This window comes from Echiichthys vipera, assembly GCF_963691815.1.
Source record: "Echiichthys vipera genome assembly, chromosome: 9".
In the NCBI taxonomy this organism is placed as follows: Eukaryota; Metazoa; Chordata; class Actinopteri; order Perciformes; family Trachinidae; genus Echiichthys; species Echiichthys vipera.
In genome coordinates, this window is record NC_139834.1 from 17690989 (window position 1) to 17714149 (window position 23161).

At 38.1% G+C, this 23161-nt stretch overlaps 3 protein-coding genes across 3 annotated transcripts; 1 reads left to right on the forward strand and 2 right to left on the reverse strand.

The window, feature by feature from the left end:
• Positions 1-4377: 4377 nt before the first annotated feature.
• On the reverse strand, positions 4378-12724 carry b4galnt1a (beta-1,4-N-acetyl-galactosaminyl transferase 1a). Its single transcript, XM_083920582.1, has 11 exons — positions 12629-12724; positions 10478-10689; positions 10217-10399; positions 9152-9258; positions 8957-8994; positions 8683-8863; positions 8262-8354; positions 7978-8165; positions 7748-7888; positions 6416-6653; positions 4378-6244 (listed from the first exon to the last, which is right to left on the reverse strand). Exons 2-11 carry the CDS (start codon positions 10687-10689, stop codon positions 6033-6035), a joined length of 1593 nt encoding a protein of 530 aa, XP_083776708.1. The 5' UTR covers positions 12629-12724; the 3' UTR covers positions 4378-6032.
• Positions 12725-15593: 2869 nt separating this feature from the next.
• Positions 15594-20013, forward strand: c1galt1la (core 1 synthase, glycoprotein-N-acetylgalactosamine 3-beta-galactosyltransferase 1, like a; the record flags this gene model as incomplete). Its single annotated transcript, XM_083920531.1, has 4 exons — positions 15594-15716; positions 16797-17051; positions 17248-17912; positions 19672-20013. The coding sequence occupies exons 2-4, from the start codon at positions 16841-16843 to the stop codon at positions 20011-20013; spliced, it is 1218 nt and encodes a 405-aa protein (XP_083776657.1). The 5' UTR covers positions 15594-15716; positions 16797-16840.
• Positions 20014-21133: 1120 nt separating this feature from the next.
• Positions 21134-22825, reverse strand: tac3a (tachykinin precursor 3a). Its single transcript, XM_083920636.1, has 7 exons — positions 22745-22825; positions 22190-22305; positions 21989-22088; positions 21849-21878; positions 21709-21762; positions 21525-21591; positions 21134-21204 (listed from the first exon to the last, which is right to left on the reverse strand). The coding sequence occupies exons 2-7, from the start codon at positions 22289-22291 to the stop codon at positions 21186-21188; spliced, it is 372 nt and encodes a 123-aa protein (XP_083776762.1). The 5' UTR covers positions 22292-22305; positions 22745-22825; the 3' UTR covers positions 21134-21185.
• Between the last annotated feature and the right edge of the window lie 336 nt (positions 22826-23161).

Consider the following 23161-nt stretch of genomic DNA (forward strand, 5'->3'; position numbering starts at 1 on the left):
AAGTGCACTGAATAGTTTGTTATATTTTACTTTGTGTATTTATATGTTTTGAAATATGTGCTTGAATATGTAACTATGTATAGTAAATGCCACCCCATACTACCTTCAAATGTTCTGTCTTCTATCTCCAGAGAGACTGCACAAAATATTGTATGAATGACTTGTATTTGTCAGCAACTTCGCCAATCAGTGACTGTTTTGACAATAAATACATCTCCCAAAAAAGAACTTCTCGGCGAATCACAATGACATTGAATAGATGTTAGAGAAAATGGGGTTAAAGATTTCTATATTACTACTTGGGTTACAGTTGTTATTAAGTATGAATCCATTTGATGGGAAAACACTGTGGAATGTGAAGCACGCCTCTCTGATTTTGAAGAGAGAAGAAGAGCTGTCTTTGTATTTGGTGAGGTACTGGAGACCTGTGTGTCTGCACATAGATATGATAAAAAATGAAAAAAAGAGAAAAAAAGAAAGGATGTTTTTGTTGCTATAGCAAGCTGTAAAATTGGGAAAGAAAGATGACGGGCGTCCTGCGGAATTCTAGTTTATTTAACATACAACATACACTGGTTTCAATTCATGTATATTGTCATATAAACTTTCTATGACATTAGATAAAATGTTTTGACGTGATGTGTGAACTGAAGAAAGAAAGATGTACATTATAAAACTGTAACAAGATGTTAAGATGTGTTTTTACCAGACGTTGTAAGTGCCAACACATTAATTGGACGTTATGTCTTACTTTACCACCATGCTGCCCTCTGCTGTCTGACAGTTAAAGGGTTCTTCCCACTGCTCTTCATCACAATCCTGTTACCTTGACCTGATAAAACTATATGTAGTGTGAGTTCAAAACCAGGACGAAAAAGGCAAAAAACCCTAATTATTTCCTTGCTTGATGTTGGATAGCCAAGTTATTAATTTTTTCCAGTGCATATTTCAAAGAGGCCTCTAGACACTGTACCCTTTGGGTTTTCCCTTTAAAGCTCAAGGAGTGTTACACTAATTGGCAGGAAGTAGTCCACTTCAATTAGAACATGGTACACAAGGCTCTGGCCAAATGTTTACTGAGCCAGATTTTTACCAGCAGATCCAAAACACACACACACACACACACACACACACACACACACACACACACACACACACACACACACACACACACACACACACACACACACACACACACACACACACACACACACACACACACACACACACACACACACACACACACACACACACACACACACACAATAAGTAACCCCGCAAACTCTTCGGGGAAGGTTAGCAAATTAGTGACAAAGATTTGTTTTACCTTTAAAAAAATGCTCACAGGTAACATTTGCATTTGTTTACAGTTATGCTATACATGGCCAAATGAAAATATTTTTTAGCACTGTGGAATACACTTGAATATTTTTTACGAAAGGATAAAACAACAAGTAATTTATATTATGTCTAATTAATGCAATTTGTTTAGAAAAAAGCAGCTAGGGTTGAAATGTACTGAAAACACAGACACTCCAATCCAACTAAGAGTGCTCATAATTAGTATGACGTGATACTACCACTACTGATACTAATGATACTACTACTAATGATAATAATGATGTTGAATGTCGTTTCTTCTGACAAAGCAGAGAATAGTTCAACTTGTGTGGCATTTTTTCTGATCTTTTGTTTCCATCTTGTGGTGAAATGTTGTAACTACAATCTCTTAACAGGTTCTTTATAATGGACGGTCACGTGACTTTCTAGTGACAGAGTCAGTTGTCACCATATTCAAACAGGAAGTATATTACCTTCTTTATTTACTTTTGTTTGAAACAAATGCCAGCATGCATACAGCACACCAGCAAACGGACATTTTAATATCTGTTGCTCCTATAAATATTAAATACTATCAGATCTGAGGTAACAGTAAAAAAACAACCAACACAATGTAAAATAAACAATTACAAGAAAAAATATCCTGCATTCAAAATCCCCCTTGAGCAAAAGTACCTAAGTATATAATTAACTCATTTTGTGAGGTATGGGTCAGACCTCTAACCACAAGTAGAATAATGGGAGAGGCCAGAAGAAAAACAAAAAAATGTTCTGTTACAAATCTGTACACGTTTGTTGGACTTTTTTCTGATATTAGCTTCTTTCTTCGTGACAGATTATTTCACTACTTTGGGCCTCAGTTAACAAAACCAGTTTAGATGGGGAATGTTTCCCATTACCGGGACTGCTAACAACCTGAAACCTGCCACAGAGCCACATCTAGTTTTACATATTATGAAAATGTCATCACTGGTGCACTAGTGCCTTCTTCGGAGTGCAAACATTGTTTACATAAAATCCCTTGAGGGTTTGGTATGAGTACTCAGAGGCAAATGAAGGGACAGAAACAGACCCAGACTCAGTAACTCCAACAAAATACAATCCAGTATAGAGAACAGGCATACAATCATTCAATTGATGTAGCATGCATCAGAATACAAACATCAAAAGATGAACAGACAGGACATTTTAACAACAGTATAACGGTCACACATTGAATCAGTCCTCACATTTAACACTGTATCCTGGTACAACTTTCTCACTGTAAAAAGAAAGACAAAACTCAACAGAATCATAAACCAAGCAGCTAAAATCCCTGGCACCACTTTAGTCATGCAATAGAAAGGAAAGCAGTTTGCATCACTATGGACTCCTCACATCCCCTTCATCATTTCCTTCAGGTAGCAGCTTCAGAATATCTTCGACTAAAAGGAGAAATTACGACAACTCCTCTTTTCAGTTTGTTATATCTAGCATGTTGTTTGTAGCACCGTGGCTCTAGAGAAACACCATTTAATTTCAGTGTGTATATGGCTGACAGAAAATACCCTTGATTCTTATTCTCACCGCAACATACACTTTAAACAAGGTCAAATAGACACTACTTTTTAATGCAGTGTTGTTTTACATACCGGTAAATGCTTTTACTGTATTAATGATCTGTCTGTGTGATCTTATGTGAGTCTTATCGTTATTTGAGCCACTAACTGAAGGAAAAAAAATGTTGTCACTATGTGATAGACAATGAAGTTATGTTTACCAACTACCAAAATGATGCTTGAACCTTTCAATGTAATGCATTTTACTTTAGGGGAAATACTTTGGGTATCACCTCTAATGAAACTTACCCTTTCAAGGCCAATGAAGAGAGGATAGTAGTTTTGGCTTTTATAGTCCTTAGTATTATTGTCACACTACGCTGATAATAGTAAAAGTGAAAAAGGTTCTTACAGATTGGACCAGTTGAAAGACACATTGAAGTAAAAACCAACACAGGACCACAGGTTAAAAGAGCAAAACTATTTATTTTAAAATCAACCAGGGAAGTGGTCTACAGGTGGTGACCACACAACATTCAGTCACTGGGGAATTGGGGCTGTTTCAACTCATAACATAATGAAAATCAACCTTGTGTTATAAGATGTGCAATCTGATACAGCTGAAGGTTTGAAATATTTATTTCCTTAAAGTTATTCATTTTTTAAGATGGACAGTCCAACCATTTACTGTGAAATCTTGTGACTTGCACTCTGACCTCTGCCACTGAACACCCCTGTATTTAGCTAAGTGACAATACAATGACTTTCTGTGTGTTGGACTTTGACCAAAGATTACAAGTGCGTTTGCTGCAGTCTGTGCTGACACTTATTGGTCCAATAAACTACCAAGGCCCAGGTCCGTCTCTCAGTTGTACAACTGTGGGAGACTCACTTTACAATCTTTATAACTTCATTTGCACAGCAATAGAATGCTTACACCATTTGTCATTTTTAAGACTTTCACAGCCCAGTGCACAAATACAGTCTCTGTCACGATATATTCATATAAATGTCACCTGAGTAATAAATCATGATGAATATATGGCTAGCAGAGTTTGGATTTGATTATTAAATAGTCCGGACCTTTGAGTGGCATAAAATATATGTTGTTGTCAGTGCAACATGTTTCATATCACAAAGCTGCAAATATAGAGGCTTATTCAAAGTTTGTTTGTGAGCTCATTTTCAGATGTGTCTGCCCCTTTATTTAGGTAAAAGGAACCAATATAGCACTGTTTTAACAAAATATAACAATGTAAAGATTTGATTTGATCACGATCACATCACATTTTGGTATTTGAAAATTACACACATTCACTGACCAAATAACACTTGATTTTCACATCTTATCTATATATATATATATATATATATATATATATATATATATATATATATAAAAATATATATATATATATATAAAAATATATATATATAAGTCATTTTTCAAGACAAACAATTTTTCGTAAAACAATTGCTTAAAAAAAGAATAGGCTATAATATCTAAGTATATACATATGCAACAAGGAGTACAGATGAAACTGTGATGGGACTTTCTATTATCCTCTGTTTCATTATAAGGTGTTGGTGGGGTTTGATTTTATTTTACAGATTCATTATTTATTTTACATTCAACAGCTTTAAAGGTTCTTTGTGTAACTTTCAGAAAACTCTTATTAGTGACACCTGAGGCCATTAAGTGAACTTCAGTCACAATCTGCACACAGCATAGTTGCAAGTGAGTATCAGCCAAAGCAGTGAGTATCATCCTAATTGACCAGCATCATGAATTGAAATGAATTACAATATTTACAAAAACACTAACTTGCTGTTTGCGAATTACTCCATCAGCCAATGCCACGAAGGAACTGACGGAAGATTCAAGATGGGACGCAACAGTTAAGGTTTTAGTGAGCTAACATTAACAAGCAAACTAACATTAGCCATCTAAATGTAATTTAGCTACACTGCATGGATCTGCAATGCTTGCTGTGTAATGTTAGCTGATAAAGTCATTTTCAAACAGCGAGCCAGCCAGACAAGCCCTTTATCCACTCCCACCATTTGGCAATAAAAAAAAAAATTAATCCAGGGGGGGCAGAAAATCTAAAATGCATTCACAGATTTGTGTTTAGGAGGAAAATCCTTACAACAAAATGGCTGCAACTTGATAGGCTGACAGCACAGAGACACCTTACACTTGAATGCAACCTTTAAGTGTGCTGGGGAAAAAAAAGACTCAGCCTTAACATCAACGACTACTGGATCGCTAATGATGTCTTGTCTGAAAGCTGAACTTCCTACTTCTTATTACTAATTAACAACTCCAGGAAAACATCCCATCTATTGAAAAGGTACGTTTATGGGTTACAAAGGTTGGGAACCATCTAGATAACGTCATACTAGGCTGTATTAGTGAACTCCAGTTGAACCTTTACAGCATTTTTCTATATTCAAATCATTGTGTACATCATCTTTTTAACACAGCACATTTAAAACAAAATGCATCCACAACCAAACATGATACTTTGAGTTCATTCTGTGGAGGTAATGCTGTGTTGGGTCTCTGTAAAGCATGAGTGAGTCAGAGTGTGGTCTAGACCTTCTTGAAGTAACTTTTGTGTCTTGTTATGATTTGGCACTATAAAGAATTTGTTTATCATTTACATACTGTATGGCCTTACTCTAATTCTTAGCGGTGCTGTAAGACACATAGATTGGAGTATTTAGCAAAAAGGCAAGTACAAGTGCTTTTATTAGTGGGTCATATGATCAGTCAGACAATTCACTAGATGAAAATGTTACAGATTCTAACTTTAAAGAGGAAAGTTGGGGTGGTAAATGAGTCAAACAAACAGAGTGTTTGTGTCCTATGTGAAACCAAGTTGATTACATAGGCTACATGAGATAACTTTCTTACCTAACCTTCCTTAAGTAACGCCAAGGGGTCCTGAACAGGCTAATGCCAAACTTTAACATGTTAATAGAATAATATTCTGAACATATAGTAGGTGTAGCAGGGCCTTTCTAAAATGCATAATCTGTAATCCATAATCTGTTCACAGAACAAACATCATTTGTCCACACAATCTGTGTAACAGCAAGTGCTAAGGTAGTAAACAAACTGTAAAATAAAACAACAAAAACAGAGTTTCAGTTACTGGTCATGCACTTGAAGCGGTTTTTGAAGTAGAAGACTTCCTTATGAATGTCATTATTCGCCCTCGAAGATGAATAGCGGAATTTATCATAGCTCTTTTGTGAGTCTGTTTTACTCCAGGGTAGTTTGATCTTTGATGCGTGGCTTACAATAACATCACTGCAGGAGCCAATATGGAGGGAGCCCAGACCGTCAATGAAAAATTCTGCAGTGCAAAAAGACAGTTTAGTTTGAAACAATCCTTGCTTGAATTAAACCTGGGTTCGTCTCTTTAACATCTTTCCAATCTGAATCAATTATAATCAACAGTATTATCACAGCTTTACTGCATTGAGAACATAGCTCATTGATTACACATGTTATGAGATGGACTCACCTAGATGACCATGCCGTGCCAGGCGGGGGTTAAAGCCCACCTGCTGCACCTTGTCTGTTCTCCCCAAGAAGAAGTTGATGACGGCATCAGCTACCACACAGTTGGGGAATCCCTCGATGACATGGTGGAAGCCATTTCGGATGTGTAAACAGTCGCCCTCCTCTCCCCCTTCTTCCAATGAGATGGTATGCCGGTATGTTGCAGTGTAACCTGTCACCTCTCTCACTGCACCGCCAACCTGAAGTCATGAAGACACAGACAGTGTAACTTAGAAAGAAAGAAAGAAGGACGTTGTTCATCCTTACAACACAGTCTGTAAAAATGATGTGGAAATTATTATTTGCACTGCACAACTTCCTGCAAATTGACAAAGGCTTCATCTGAACAGGACACACATTACCAGGATCCCCCACACCCTTGAAGTTGCTCAACAGTATTTATGACAAGCTATTTTACCTATACAAATAAGCAGTAGCAGAAAATACTTGCTTCTGAACTGGCTTCTAAGATGGAATTTAAAGATAATGTAAAGGCACTTGCATTCATAAAGAGAAAACCTTGGTGTGTGTGTGTGTGAGGGAGAGAATGAATGCAGTACACCCTCTCTGCTACACACTGGCCCAGCAGAGGAGCACCTTCAGCAGAAGACTCCTCGCACCCAGATTCACCACAGAGCGCCACAGGAAATCTTTCCTGCCTGTGGTCATTAAACTATACAACACATCCCTTGGTGAGTCTGTCATCCCCTCTCTGTAATAAACAATCTGTTCTTTTTTTACGATACTTTGCACAATATTACAGTACTTTTGATCTGTATATATTACTATTGTAAATTTGATATTTTATACATATACGGTTTTATATTTCTGTTAAAAATCTATGTTTTTTGTATAATATTGTTGTTGTTAAATATGTTGTTTGTATAGCTGGAGTTTGCAACGAAAACAATTTCCCCCTGGGATTATTAAAGTCTTTCTGATTCTGGTATTGCACTGGTCGCCATTGAAGTTAAGCCAGGACTGGGGAGATGTTAACTCTGCGACTGCATAAGAGCCTTGATGCATTTTGAATATAATGCTATCAGCGCCAAGCGTTTTGTAGTGCAACAAGATCATATCTAAGCAATGCTGTTTGGAACTTTATCCAAATACATAAATGCTTTTCACCTGCATTTGTGTAGACAGGTGGTACGAAGGAGAGGTGAGGGAGCTTAATAATTGTGCACTTTTAAGTTAGCAGAGTATTTATACCGCAATAATATGCTGTCACTATCAAGGCAGCAGATAACAAAAATAACAAAAAAAAAATACTGTCACTGGGAATGCAACTCACCAAATCCAGAGTGGTCTTTTCTAAGATATCCACCATCTTCTCCAACTTGGTGTTTGCAGTGAAGATGAAATCATCATCCACCCAGAGCACATACTTGGTGGTCACTTGAGACACTGCTAGGTTTCTTCCAGCAAACCAACCCTGTACACAGTAGATGAAGTTTGATCAACGCATAATGTATAAACAGCGCTGGTTAAAAATAAATGCATGACATAGTAACACCTCTTTACCTTTCCAAAAGGCATGATGTAATGCTCAATGTGAGGCCCGGTCACTGGCTGAGGGTGTTCATTATCATCTGCTATCACGATGGTGACGGTGGGATAATATTGCCGTATGCTGTCAATAAGGTCTTTAAGTTTGTCATAGCGTAGAAAGGTCTTGGTGGTGATGGTAATAAGAGCGCTAATATTGTACTCTATTGGTAGAAAAAAAAAACATAAACATTCTAATGTGGCATTCAAACACTTTGCTTCAAATATGATTGATACTAATGATAAAACTGCTCACAAACCTCTTTGATATCCAGAGTTGTAAAGTCTAGGTGTGGTTCCATGTCCAACTTTAATGGTGAAAAAGGAATGGTGATCTTCATTTGCAAACTGAACTGCAGAACAAAGTGATAACGAGATAAAACCTTTGCATATTTCTGTCATTGTTAACTGTCATGCCAAGTTGCAGCGGCCTATGATCTGCAGTCCTTCGTCACTTCTTTAGGCAGGTATGCACGGTTATACATTAACCATCTGACAATAATCATGAGATTGAATGTAATATATTTCACATTGGGTTAAGGGTTAAACAATAAACCCCTTAACCCACTGGTGGATTCAAACTGCTGTGCTACCACTGAGCATTAGTTTGAAAGGGTGGTTAAATAAGTAAACATAACATTATTTTAGCATGAAGACAGTGACATGACATGACAACTTTACCTGTATCTGCTGTTTTGGGGTGGAAAATAGTGTTTGTATAGGTGACAAACTGCAGCTGCCTGTTCAGACCAGAGAGAAGAGGACTTGACAGTCGCATGTGCTTTTCTCCCTCTCCTTTAATAGAGACTCCATCCACTGTAGCAGCAACATCAAACACCCCCAATGATGCTGACAAATATACCTGTTACACCAATTGCATGGTGAGTTCAAGATTTAAAAAGAGGGAAAAGTGGTTATGTCAACCACAATGAAAACTACAAAATGAAGAAATTACCGTATGGTTTGAGCCTGGTTTTCCTTTAAGACCCAAACCTATAGAAAAAAAGCAATTATTAATTGAGATATCAAGATGGGAGGATGGTTAAGCATTTTAACAGTGTTAAATAGCAAATGCAGCACCAAAAGTAGGTAACGATGTAACATTTAAGCTTTGATATCATATGTAGTATCGTGTTAGATTCGCTGTTACCAGGAATGATGATCGTTTTGAGGGGTCGCACCTCCACACCCTGGGTAGGATACTGAAGAGGACTGTTGGCCTCAGCTAAAATTAAAACATCTGCAGGGTTGTAGGACCTTTAGATACAGAATATACAGTATTAGAGAGGAAAGCAATAGTTGGGGTGATATGTTTAAATTTGAACTGACCATCATCAGTCTGGCAACCAGCAAATGGCAGATACAATCGACCAGGGTGGGTGCAACGGCGACGGTGATGAAAACAGATATAAATTTCTGGTTAAATTTGATTCCTCTACCTTGAATTTGGAGCTCTGGTTTGAAGCTGGCAGGTTACTTAAGTGAATGCACTGCATCCGCTTGATAAATACCATGCAAAGTTCATTGCAAATTAGTGCAAATTAACCAACAAATGTAGACCACAGAGGGTGTAAGCAGAAGCTAAAGTAGGTGGAAAGTGGAGTTAAGGACAGAGCTAAATGAGTCAGTGTATACAGCCAGAGTGTGAGCAAGGCCTTAAATAGACTGCAATGTCAGTGCATTGAAATGTTAACTGTGTGGTAGGTTGGTTGTCAACCGACACATGAAAGCATGACTCAAAGTTCTTTCCAAACAGAGGTCTTTCATGACTAAACCGTGTTGGGAAACTAAAGGTATTTTACCACAAAGTTTAGTAATGAAGCCCCTCTGTTTGGAAAGAACTTTGAGTCATCCTGTCACGTATCAGTTTCAACGGCAATGGAGTGACAGACAAAACACAACAGCATGTAAGCACTGTGAGAAGATAGTGCTGACATACACTGCGGCAAACACAAACACTATGCAAAGACACCTGAAGCACTATCTGCTAAAATCAACCCCACTTGTAAAGAAAACACTGAAAGTTAAAAATGGTGTTAAAATCTCGTCTCGTAAACCCAATTTTGTGTATCATGCACCATATATTGTGAGCTGAGTGTCTTGTCACACCCCTAGGAAAAAATTAATGTACTTACCTATGCTGTACCTAAGACAGTTCCAGAGTACATAAGGGTGTGTTCACTGATAGACATGTGTGTCAGTAATTGAACTTTACCTCTTCTGAAAGCTGCTGTACTCCCGAGCTCGGTGACGCCTCACACCCTCTGGGTCAGGATGGGACTCTAAGAACGCAAGATCAATGCTGTGGGCCCACACACGTGGGAACAGCTGATTGGAGAATGGCAAGTGGAAAGTCTCCTCATCAGCCAGACACACACATGTATTTTGAGCCAAATGACTGTCAGAAGAAAAAAAAAATAGCACTGAGTGTGTTGACAAGGATAAAAAAGAGACATCAGAGCCGAATTGTACAAACCTTGCAACATCATCCTTTATATGGTAGGAAATGTCATGATAGCCACTGATGATGTCTTGAATTTTCGCTTGGAGGAGTTTCTTTATTAGACCGTCCTGTTGTGGCCGTAAGTCAACTCTTGAGCTGGTACCAGTGTTCCAAGCATTAAACAGGGCTAGCAGTAGTCCACTGACCAAAATTAGTCCAAGACACTTCTTACAGGTAGCACGCATCTAGAGTGAAGAGGAAATGTCAAAATGGTATACATATAGGCATCGTAAGCCTAGATTAGATTTTGCTTCAATTTGATCAAGAGTTGTTGTCAGAGCAACACAATTATATACCAGCAGATGCTTCAGCTCATTTGAAGTTAACAGGATTGCATTATTTGTACAAAATAAGACCTTAAAGTTGTAATCCCTAAGAACTGAAATACTTTGTTTCTAGCTGTAGCTTTGGCTGTAAGATATCATTTTAGGCGCGTTCCTTTCGAAACCGAACAGTGACGACTGTATGACATCAGTAGATTGGCATCGCTCACCAGCGCAATGTGGCGTGATGCCTTCACATCCTCCACACTGATAGGCGACAAAAAAAAGCATCACTAACTGTGCGGCGCATTTGATTTTGAGCGAGAAAGCCAACAGACAGACACTAGGATCATATTTCTCAGCAAAGCAGCAAATTCAAGTGCTTTCTTTAGTGAGTCATATGCTCAATGACCATTGTTTTAACTCACTATTTGATAGATAGCAACTTAAAAGATATTTAACTAGATGAAAATCTTACATACTACAACTTTAAATATCACTAAACTACCAAATTATACCTGAATTTTAGCCTCATTTGGATATTTATATCTAAAACTGTATCATATTCGTTTAGCATGCTGCCAATGTAGTGCACTTTTGGTTGTGTAGCATATGAGAGCTCAATGAGGTGTAAGGATGTGGTGCTGGTACTGTGGTCAACAGTGTTTCCAACGAAGCCTGCGGATGCTGACGAAGCCAAGTTCAGACTCTACCACGTCGCCCAATTGAAATCTCTATTCAGTCACATTTCTAGTCAATTAATAGCTACTGTTTCGTCAGTGCACCTGTATCTTCTATGTGTTTCTCTGTGCTGGCAGATAAACCTGGCCTAACTCCAGCCAGTGCACCTTGTCCTTCTACTTCCCGTGCCTCCATGGTCGACTCCCTTCCACACTCACCTCTGCTCCAGGAAACCACCTTCAGCCTAGCTCACACTTCCAGTCCTAAAAAGAAGGCTTTATGAAAAGTCTTTAAGTAGCTCACCACAAGGTTTGATATGCTTAACACTATTGACTATCCGTGTTTAACAGAGCCACACGCACACTTTACTTCTGCTCTATCAACATCAGGGAGTGTTTCTTTACAGGATGGAGAAATAAAATATATCAAGAAATCGTTCTAAATATGTGCTAGATTTCCCAAAAGCTTGCAGACCAAAATGGACCATAGTTGAATAATGACGTAGAAAGAGTTTGTTAGACATTGTTGCATTAAAAAATGTTATATGTTTTATGTTATGGACAGCAAATGAAAAATTCCATTGCTTAGGGAAGCATGTTTCTTTGCAAATGACAATAAACACTTTAAATCTATTGTTATGTTTATGATACTGATTCAATAACATTCATCATGAGTATGCCTTTTTAGAAGTCTAGTCTAGTCTCTCTCTAGTAGACTACCCAAACAGGTTTTGCTTATTGCATTAGGCAACCACAGAAACAGACTTAATAGTTAGGCAACACAACTGACTACATCGCAGTTTATCGTTATTAGGCCACTTCTGATGTTACAACAGGTAGGTATGAGTTGGAGAAATAAACGTGCATGCATGAATGTTACTTTTGTTGTTTAGCCTATTTTAACTAAATAGCTGACTGTGTCAAACTACTTTGTAAACCCACTGGCTTCCCGTAGCCTGAGGAAACACTACACTTTAGCTATTTAATAAAAGTCAAAGAACCCATATTATAGTATGATTGTAAATGTATCTATATTTTAAACACATGAAGCCCTTCGGTTTTTTATAACCGAGAACCAATTCAGTCAAGAATATCCAGAAAAGGCGTTGAAGCCAGTATTTCAATGCTATATACTTTTAGTTCAAAAAGCCAGAAAAACGAGAGATGGAGATATTTCTTACTGTTGCTGTGTCCGTGGGATAAATATTTCCAAAGCCTTCAAAACAACTTCTGTTCAAAATTTGGAAACTGTCGCGTGACAGCTGCCGCAGGCGTGTTCATGTGGGTTCTGGGTTCGGTGAGCGTGCTGGGAGCCACTCCTCTCGCATCGCGCCTGTGCAACTAAACAAAGTAGTGCTTTTCACTGATGGCATAGAAAACCAATCGCGTCCAACATCCCCGCGAGGGACATGACTCGATAGATTATCCCGGGTGTTTATCCTATCAATCAGTGCATTAGACTTACATTGCACTACAAAATCTGTTTGGAAGCAGTGCGAATTAAAACATCCTTTTGTTTGTTTGTTTTCATGCTTGTCCTGGGTCTGTTTGGAAAGTGATATACCCTTTGACAGTTTAGAAGTGTTTAAGTGCTTAAAAGAGGCTCCAAAAAGTGTAGGCTACAAGTCTAAAGCCCCCCCCCCCTCGTTGTTTTTATAACTTTATTTTATTTTATTTTATTTTATTTTATTTTATTTTATTTTATTTTATGTATTTATTTATTTATTTATTTATTTATTACATTTATCTGTTTTTCTCTTATATCAAGTAATGTCAAAGGCCCCTTCCATAGTAATTCCTACCATGACGTTTTAAAAATGACACTGCCCAAGTTTTTGTTACTTCAGCTACAGGAAGTTAAACTTACTAAACTTGTTCCTTGCATTATTGTGTTCTCTACTTCAACTTTCATAATTTGTGTCAGCAGTGTCTTTTTTGTGTATCTTATTGTTGGTATTGAGGTGATAAGTGCCATTTGTCCTGTCTGTCTATCATTGGGTTGTTTTGTAGTTTATTTTCCACTCACTTCTGTTTTATTATGGACTCAATAATTATTAATCATGTCTTTATGTGACTGTTGATATACCTTGAGCTTGACTTGTGTTCCAGGTTGATTAACTGTAACTATAACAAAAACTGTAACTATAAATCCAAACTGCCTTGACAAACTATACATAACCATCCACTTTATGTATATAAGGTATCCTAGGCTATTACTCAAGTCCTCTCAATATGTATTACTCTGCACTATTTGGATTTATTTTCAGTTTACAGCAACCCATACTATGTATATACCGTTTATATACAGTATATGTACAACTAGATATGCCTATTTAACACCTACTTGTATGTAGGTTTTATTTAACATATATCCTTTTCTACCCTCTTTTAATTTATTCCTAGGCTGTTCTTGGGTGTGTGCACAAGTAGCAGGTTAAAACCTGATTGAGAATTAATTTTGTGTAGGCTGCGCATACCAAAAGAGCTCATTATGATTCTTGAGACATGTTGTAACTGGAACATCACTGTGTTGGGGACAATCTCACCATGAAGTTCTCCAGCTTCAGACGGGCCTTCTCCCTGGGCTTCCTGTTTGGGGCTTGCAGCATCTACTTCTTCCTTCGCCAGGTGTGGAAGAGGAGGAGGCTCAGGAAAATGCCACAGTGGGGTCAGAGAGACCAACCAGCTGGACGAAGAAAGGAGCATCATCAACCTGTTCCACCCTCACCATGCAGGTGCTTTGTACTCTTTCACACTGGTACTCTACAGATCAAATAAAGTCATTGATGGGGTGACATATATATGGCAATAGATGGATAAATGTATAAAAAAAAAACACTACACAATATTTTTGAAAGCATAACAAAAAACCTCCAAAGCTGCTGGGTGAAATACAACAATGTACAAACACAACAGCATGATTTGTCAGCTGTTTAGCTTATTGCATGTACATTTTGTTTTCTTCTCACTTGCTTTATCAATGTTAATGTCAGTAATGCCAATAAAGCCACTTTGAATTTTAAGATACAGATAGATGTGGTGTGTTTAGTGCTTGAGCTATTAGGCTACAGCTGCTCAGATACAGCAGCTGCTTCAGGTCAAGGTTAATACTGTTTATGCCTCATGTACATTAGACAAAATAAACTGTAAAGTCAAGTGATCACCACTGTAGCTGTAAGGATGTCTGAGAAGTGCAGATGTTAATTTCGTAGGCTTCTCCAACTGGAGGACAAAAAGTAGAATTTGTCAACAATAATCTCACTATTTCGGAAAAATACTTTCTGCGAGAATGCCGTTACTTAAGCACGATTCCTATATTGATGTTTTTATAAATGAGATGAAACTTTACAAAAAAACATGTAAAATGTTGTAAAATTACAAAAGCCTGTATGAATATCTTTTTACCTTATTTCCCAACAATTTTTATTTAATTTAATTTTAGTATTAATTTATATATTTTATTTTTTGTTTTATTATTATCATTATTATTACTATTCTATTATTATTATTATTATTATTATTATTATTATTATTATTATTATTATTATTATTATTATTACTATATTATTATTATTATTATTATTATTATTATTATTATTATTATTATTATTATTATTATTATTATTTAGCTTGGTCTAGTAATTGATTTATTTTTATTTTCCTTATCTGTTATTGATGTCACTCACTCGGTTGTTTATATTATATATAACTTGTATTATCTTGAATATGAGGTATGCCTTTTGATTGTGCAATAAATAAATAATGATGATAATAATTAAAAAAAAGAATTTCGTAGGCTTTGTTAGGGTGACACCTAGTGGTCAAGATTAAACAAAGCAATAGCTTTACCTGTGTTTATTTCGCTAAATCCTTCAGCGTCTTTAGATGACACATTTCAATAATGATAAACACACGTAGTATAAATCAACTGATCACAGTTAATTGTCGTAGATTCATTTTAGGACGTGAAAGGTGGTTTCTTTAATACGTCACCGTGAACCAGCCAATGAGAGGCCGTATTTTCCGAGTTTTAACCCGTGATGCAGAAGAATGTAAATCTGCACAGTGGCTTTCCTCTCACTAATCATCTCATTTGGCCACGAAAAATACGGTCGACTTCAACCAGAAACGATACATCGGATGATTGTGACGATGTGATTGACAGGTGTAGCAGGCTCGTGCCATTTTTGTCAGAAACGGGAACTATTTCGCTGCTTAAAGGGACTGCAAGCATATCGTGTCCCACAAATGACTGATGCCCCAGCGGAGGTAAATAACACAAACATACATACGAATGTAGATGCGAAACATGTGTTTGCTGACTGCGAATATACACACAGCTGCTGTATATCGACGACATTTCATCGCATTTTTAGTCATAGATCTGGATTCCACGTGGTCCTAATTCGCTGTCGCAGCAGCCTCACTCATGTGTTTTTGGTTTAAACTGGTGCTTGCTTGCTTAGATTAAGGGGACAGGGTTGTCGCCTATTTCTATTCATTCGGGATAATGAAGGTATATCTGTGCCAAAAACATCTCTCGTCATGTTAATCGTTAACACCTGTGTTAGGTTTGAGTTTTTTTTTTTTAACCCCCATCCATGAGGCAACAGATAGTCACCAGAGGAATTTGGTGGCTCTGTGTCAAGTGTGAAGTCCATGTCCACAAAGGACTTCTATAAAGTTCTCCTCCCAAAATGACTAACTGAATCCACATGTCTTTATATAACTTGTGTTATGTTAAATCAACCGGCCTTATAGATGATCAGAAGTGTGGTGAGGATGTCATCTAGAAAACATCCTGCAGCATACAGACATTTGTTAGTGGGACACATTGTGACAGTGCCATTTTATCTGAGCACACTTTCAGATTTACAGTAAGTTGCTATGTGGGGTTCAAATAGTTTTCAGTATTCAACAAAAAATCTAAAGTACATGTTCACAGCACTATTTAGTACTGACGCCACTAACTCAAGTCCCTAGGCTTGCAGCTTTGTGAGACTGTGGTTTGTAGATTGTCCTATCCAACTGTATGGCAATAACAAATGTTTGTTTTAAGGCAACATGTCTCTGTGAATGCAGAACGGGGAGATTAGGCTGGGGGGTTAAGTTATGTTGTAGTCTGAGGCTGAAAGGTGCATCCAATATAATTATAAAGCAAACCACATTAGGCCTACATCTTTTCCTTTTTTAATGCTCACAACAAAAACATGTCTCATCGCACAAATACCATTGGAGTTTATAGCCTTTTATGACATAATGATTAGCACAATAATACTCATGGGACTTCTTGAAGAGACATTTTTCAAGTTTTCAAATAGATCCCTGGTGTGTTGTTGTCCCATGTAGACATGTTGTAACTGGAACATCACAGCGCTGGGGACGGTCTCACCATGAAGTTCTCCAGCTCCAGAGGGGCCTTCTCCCTGGGCTTCCTGTTTGGAGCCTGCAGCATCTACTTCTTCCTTCGCCAGGTGTGGTTTGAGAGGAGCTATCCTGTGCTGTCAGAAGCTCAGGAAAAAGCCACAGCGGGGTCGGAGAGACCAACCAGCTGGACGAAGAAAGGAGCTGCTCTCATCAACCTGCTCCACCCTCACCATGCAGGTGCTTTGTACTCTTTCACACTGGTATTCTACAGATTAAATAAAGTCATGGATCGCTATAGATAGATAGATAGATAGATTAGTCATGCTAATGTGTGAGGAGTGAAAGGTTAGTGTGGCATTCCTGAAAGAACTACAGTCGCTTCACTGCACACCAGTTAACAATATGTGTTGTAATGTTTGCTGTTTCTGTCTAGATGAAGACAGCCGAGTGGCAGATGTGTTGTACCAGAAGGTGCGGGTTCTTTGTTGGGTGATGACGGGGCCATATAACCTGCAGAGCAGGGCCCGCCATGTCAGGGCAACCTGGAGTCGTCACTGCAACGTAGTGGTGTTCATGAGCTCTGAGGAGGACCCAGACTTTCCCACTGTAGGCCTTGGCACTAAGGAAGGCCGTGACCAACTCTACTGGAAGACCATTCGAGCCTTCCATTACGTGTACGAGCACCATGCCAATGAAGCAGATTGGTTCTTAAAGGCAGATGATGACACCTACGTGGTGTTAGACAACCTGCGCTGGATTCTGTCCAACCACACCCCTGAAGAGCCCATCTACTTTGGCAAACGCTTCAAGCCTTACACAAAGCAAGGCTACATGAGCGGAGGGGCGGGCTATGTGCTTAGCAAAGAAGCCCTCAAGAGATTTGTGGAAGGTTTTCGGACCAAAGTTTGCTCACACACCACACCTGTTGAGGATTTGGCTCTGGGTCAGTGTCTGGAGAAGATGGGCGTTCTGGCGGGGGACTCCAGAGATACTTTGCACCGAGAAACTTTCCACCCTTTTGTACCTGAGCACCATCTAACTGGCAAGTTTTCCAAGAGCTTCTGGTACTGGAGCTATTGTTACTACCCAATTGTTGAGGCAAGTCCCTTCACATGTTTTATTTGTGAGCTAGTGCTGTGAAATGGTACTACAGCATGAGTTGATGGTGATGGAAAAGCAAGCAAACAAATATACATCATACCTGTGCTCAAAATGCCTTAGAATTTGGCAAAAAGTGGACTACTGGTTAAGACGCCATACCGTATAACCCATTACTGCATGTTTGTCTATATCTACGCTGTAAGCTATCCACTTTGCCTAAAATGGCACCATTAAAGCACAAAGAGGTTTAGAGATAGTTCTCTGGATTAGCCTCATTAGACAGGGGCAAACCAGGTTAGGAAGACATGCCATTGAGGGTGTGAACCTATTAGTTGAAAATCCTTTAAAGGCGAGCTACGCATATTTCAAAAGTCATACGCTATTCCTGTGGTCTAAGACGGACCAAAAAAATATGAGTAAACATGAACAACTCTCTCCCAAATCCAATTTGTGATGCCATCAAATGTAAAGTGGACTTTATACTTGATGACATCACAAGTTTAAAACTTTTCTGGTTTTGAGAGAGAGAGGAGCTCATGTTCACAAATATTGATCAAACTTTTCTAGGCCATGGAAATAACATATAGGAATTCTTAATTTAGGTGGTGTTCCCCCTTTAACATCCCATTATTCTTTTATTTTGAAATGTACAGTAGGAACCCATTCTCCAATTGATAGGGAGTTGTGTGCATTATTTTTCTCATGAAAAGAATAATAACTAAATAGATGAAAATGTCATCATCTGTTACATTCGAATGCCGTACCTGACCCCTGCATAGAATGAATGCATTTAAATAGGAATGAGTTCATTTTAAAGTAGATGATAACAGCAGAGACAATGTCCTGTCAACAAAGGGGAAAATTGGTCAATTTGTCTCAGATTATGCAACTAATTTATTGTACTTTGCAATTAAAATGAGACAGGTTCATTACTGATCCTATCATACAATAACTGCCAGTGTATGGAGCTGTATTGTCCTCTGTCTTTGAAAGGGAAACAAGAAAACCATTATATTTTAATCTATGTTCCTCTTATTGTGATCAAAAACAAGAAGACCAAAACTCTGATTTGTTCCCACTAACAAATATTTTGTTTGTAGCCATAGCTGGTTATGGCTCTGTGCCACTGACCTTTCCAAAAACTGTAAAAAACACATAAATGAGTCACACTTGGTAGTAGCTTAAACCAAGATGAACATGGGCAAACATTGGCACTTTATCTTTAGTCAAACTAACACACATGGCCCTGCTGCTGCCATGTCTATTAATCTGTGGCTGATAATAGTCCCTGACAGATGTGAGATCTGACATTTTATATTTGTTGGTATGGGATTTGGATATGGAACCTAATAATATCAGTTTTATCCTTTATGCTAATGACTAATGCAACATAAGGTATGCTACGTGTAGCTTTCTTCTATAAGCATAGATCATTTTAAAATGTTTTTACAAAAGCTTGTTATCAGTAATGGCAACAAATTATTAGGCCATTTCAGGGCTCCTCGTGGCAATGACATGGTCAGAAATAATATGGAGACCATATTTACTCATGATCCTGTTTGCATGCAAAATGTTCCTATAGATTTCTCACTTACATTAGAAGTTGTTTTTCTCTTTATTTAATAGATAAAATTGTTGTAAATGAGTATTCTAAGGACTGTTTTTGTGCAGTCCTCTGAGCTAACGTGTGTGTGCGTGCGTGCGTGTGTGTGTGTGTGCGCGCGTGTGTGTGTGTGTTCCTTCCTTCCTCCCTCAGGGTCCGCAGTGCTGCTCTGACCTGGCAGTGTCTTTCCATTATGTAGAAGCAGAGCTGATGTACACACTGGAGTACTACACCTATCACCTGAGAGCGTACGGCTACAGGCCACGCTACCGGCCATCCTTAAGCCAGAGTCTGAAGCTCGGCCGACTCTCACAGACATCCTTGACGGCCGGACTTAAAGGAGTTCAGGAGGTGACCGGTGGATGGAGTCACACAACTTCAGCCTTCTCTGTTAGTGCAAACCAAACTAAAGCAGAGACGGAGCCAAAGAAAGATAATCTGAACTCTCGCCTCACTGAGAACAGGACTGCAGTCATGCAAGGCAAGCACCGCTGATTCTGTGTTTCAGCTGGGGTTGATATCCTTGCACAGTATTTGGGGCTTGCTATATTCTGACAGGTCTAACTTGATCCAGTCACACTATAATTCCAGCCAGAATGACATTTGTCAGCACTGGCAGTGAGAGCGGTTTTAATTTGAATATGATTCAGTGGCAGCTCTACATGACGTGGCAATTTTTTTTTAACCAAGTTAAACTTTTGGCTTAATTATGTTTGACATAATCAGCATTTTTAATATGATTGTAATGTATTTTACAAGTACCTGATCTGAGCTAATAACACAGCAGCAGATGTTTGAAATATTTTAGCATTATGAATTCACTATTTTAATAGTTGCGTGCGCGCATGCGTGTGTGTTCTTCATGGCCTCTTTTCTGGTGTTAAATCTGATCTGATTTTACATTTCTGAAGTTAAGTTTTAATTATTCACAATTATTTTTTGTGTGGGCTTTATGCAAAATATGCACAATTTTTAAAATGACTGCTTTATGTTTTCCAATGTGTCTGTACATATTTTTCCTTTTAAGATTTCCCTTTGAACCCAGTGTAGTAAGTAGAGTCTAAATCCATTTGTTTTTGATTTGGTTTGTTTCAGTAAGAAAAGCAACATGTGTTGTTGAAACGTATTTTCTTTTTACCGTCTGAGTGATCTGAGATGCTCTGATATAGAAGTCCGTACTTGAAACCCCCTGTATTTCATTTTGAGAATAATGTAGTTTTTGCTGGACACAGTATTATACAAAACTCTAATGAATCCCTCTTGTCATGTCATTTTATATAATCATACAATAAACACTGTAGCAGGCGGGATTGAACAATACTGTCTGAACTCAAGTCAAGCCTGAAGAATCACTCACAAACCGCTGCAGGAAAATGCACTGAGATAAATGATGTATAAAAATGATGTTTATTCTGAACTTTTGAAGGAAAAAGAACAACATGATAAAGAAACGGAATGGATCGGCTGTCACTACTAATGATGTTTTGACTTCAGATAAAACAAACACAATTTGTGTAGTTTATGGTCACTTTCATAAGCCAGCTGGCAGGTTTACAGCGTGAATCGCGCCATTTAGTCATTTCCATCAGACATGTATTCCATTGTTTGTGTACTCTGTGATCTTCTGTCATTGTTGCCAGATGAGAGACTTGCTTCAGTATGGATGTCTACAGCCCCTGAAGAAACCTGCAACAAAACAAATCATACAAATGTGTGTGTATATATAGTTATTATTCCTACACTCGTACTTTATTTTACAAAATTAAAATGTATTTAATACGCTGCAAAAATAAGCCAACAAGAGATTTACTTTTTAGGAATGAAAAATGGAGAGGAAATATCTACACAATTTAATTTGATTCAGCAGTACTTCCAAGACTTTAAATAGACGAAATCTTCAAAACCTCCTCCGTCCCATATGGCTTTATCAGTAGGGTTAAGTGTTAACTTTATATTTTCCATTAGTGGAGATGGTCCATACTCAGTAGAAAAGAAGAGGCACTCACCTCAGCCTGCACTTGTTGAGAAAAATGCCTCTCCTCTCTGGATACTCTCTCCTCAAGGGACCATTATCTGTGAGAGCAGACATAGACCCATAAAGATTTGAACACCAGCGAAAACCTTGAATCTGAATGCCTGCAGAAGCCAACAGGGCTGCTATGGATATTTGACGTTTTTTATCACACTCACCAGGCTCTGAGTTTCTCCTTCCCATAAGACCAACAAAAATGTCATGCATCTCCCCTAAAAAAAGAGCGAGAATCATTCAACTTTGTGTTGTATTTTGATTTCAAAGAATTTAAAGAAAACATGAATCACAAAGCTCTTACTTTTCTGTGGTGATTGTACAGCGTTTACATCTGATAAATATAAAACGAAAGGGTGAAAGACATCTTTGTGAAATAGAAGTGAGTATTTGAGAACATTTTGACAACACTGTTATTATTACTGTAATCAGCGAGACACTCACCGGCATTTCTTCTGCCCATCAGACCCACAAAGCTGTCATAATCCAAATCGCTATGCCTCCTCAGAATATTCCGCTTGATGTTATCCAAGCTCGTGGTCTGCTGCAATTGTGAGAAGTAAAAATGAATGATAATAATAATAATAATCATCATCAGTTCATGTTAAAGATATTCAGCTTGTCATTACGCATCTGGAAACCTACATCTGAAGTTGATCTGCGCGTTCCGGGCTCCTCGCATCTGGACTGGCTGTATCGAAGTTTCATGATGAGCAACAGAGTTACCAGCAGCAAACCTCTCCTCATTTTCTCAGTACCACCTGTACGAGAAAATGAACAGTTATCCTATCTTAATAAGTTGTTTCCATATAGGTAAAAACCTCTTTGAATATCAGAAACTAATACCTGTTGCGCATAACCCGCTGCGTAATTGATGCGTAAAAGCGCGCGGTGTAAGATTTACAGAGCTATTGTTCGTGAAACGTTTTTAATATAATAAGTGAAGGATTGTTTTTGATGATCTTCCAGCAAATACAGTAAAAAACACGACGACAATAATGCCATGCAGTCCCATTGTGTTTCATTTCCAAAAAGGCAAGGTAAACCCTTACATCCATTTCTTCATTACATAAACTGTTGAACATATAATAATAATAATAATAATAATAATAATAATAATAATAATAATATTAATAATAATAATAATAATAGTATCATTTCATTCTACATTAAGCGTTTAAAAGTTATATTTTTCGTTACCTGTTTCCTGTCGAGCAGATAGTTTGGTAAAAGAGTTAGCTGCGTGCGCCTTGGTGCAGAGTGAAGTGGGAACGGATAGTGAGAGCCGGTCAGGATAAATGAGGCGTCAACGCTTTGGGCTAATAAATAATAGCTGGATACCTGCGTAACGCCAATCAGCAGTTGGAGCGTAGGTGGAGTATTATATCACGTTGTGCAGAAGGCTGCGTAGAATACTCTTTGATGGTAATGATGCTACTGAAAGCTGTTGCCTCACCAAACACGCACACGCACACGCACGCACACACGCGCACACACACACCCACACATATAAAAACAAAAAAATAAACAAAAAACGTCTTGGCAGCATGACGAGGACACCGGTTCGTGGACTCCATCCATGGACATATATTTCGGTCCTCTAATCCACTGACCAGT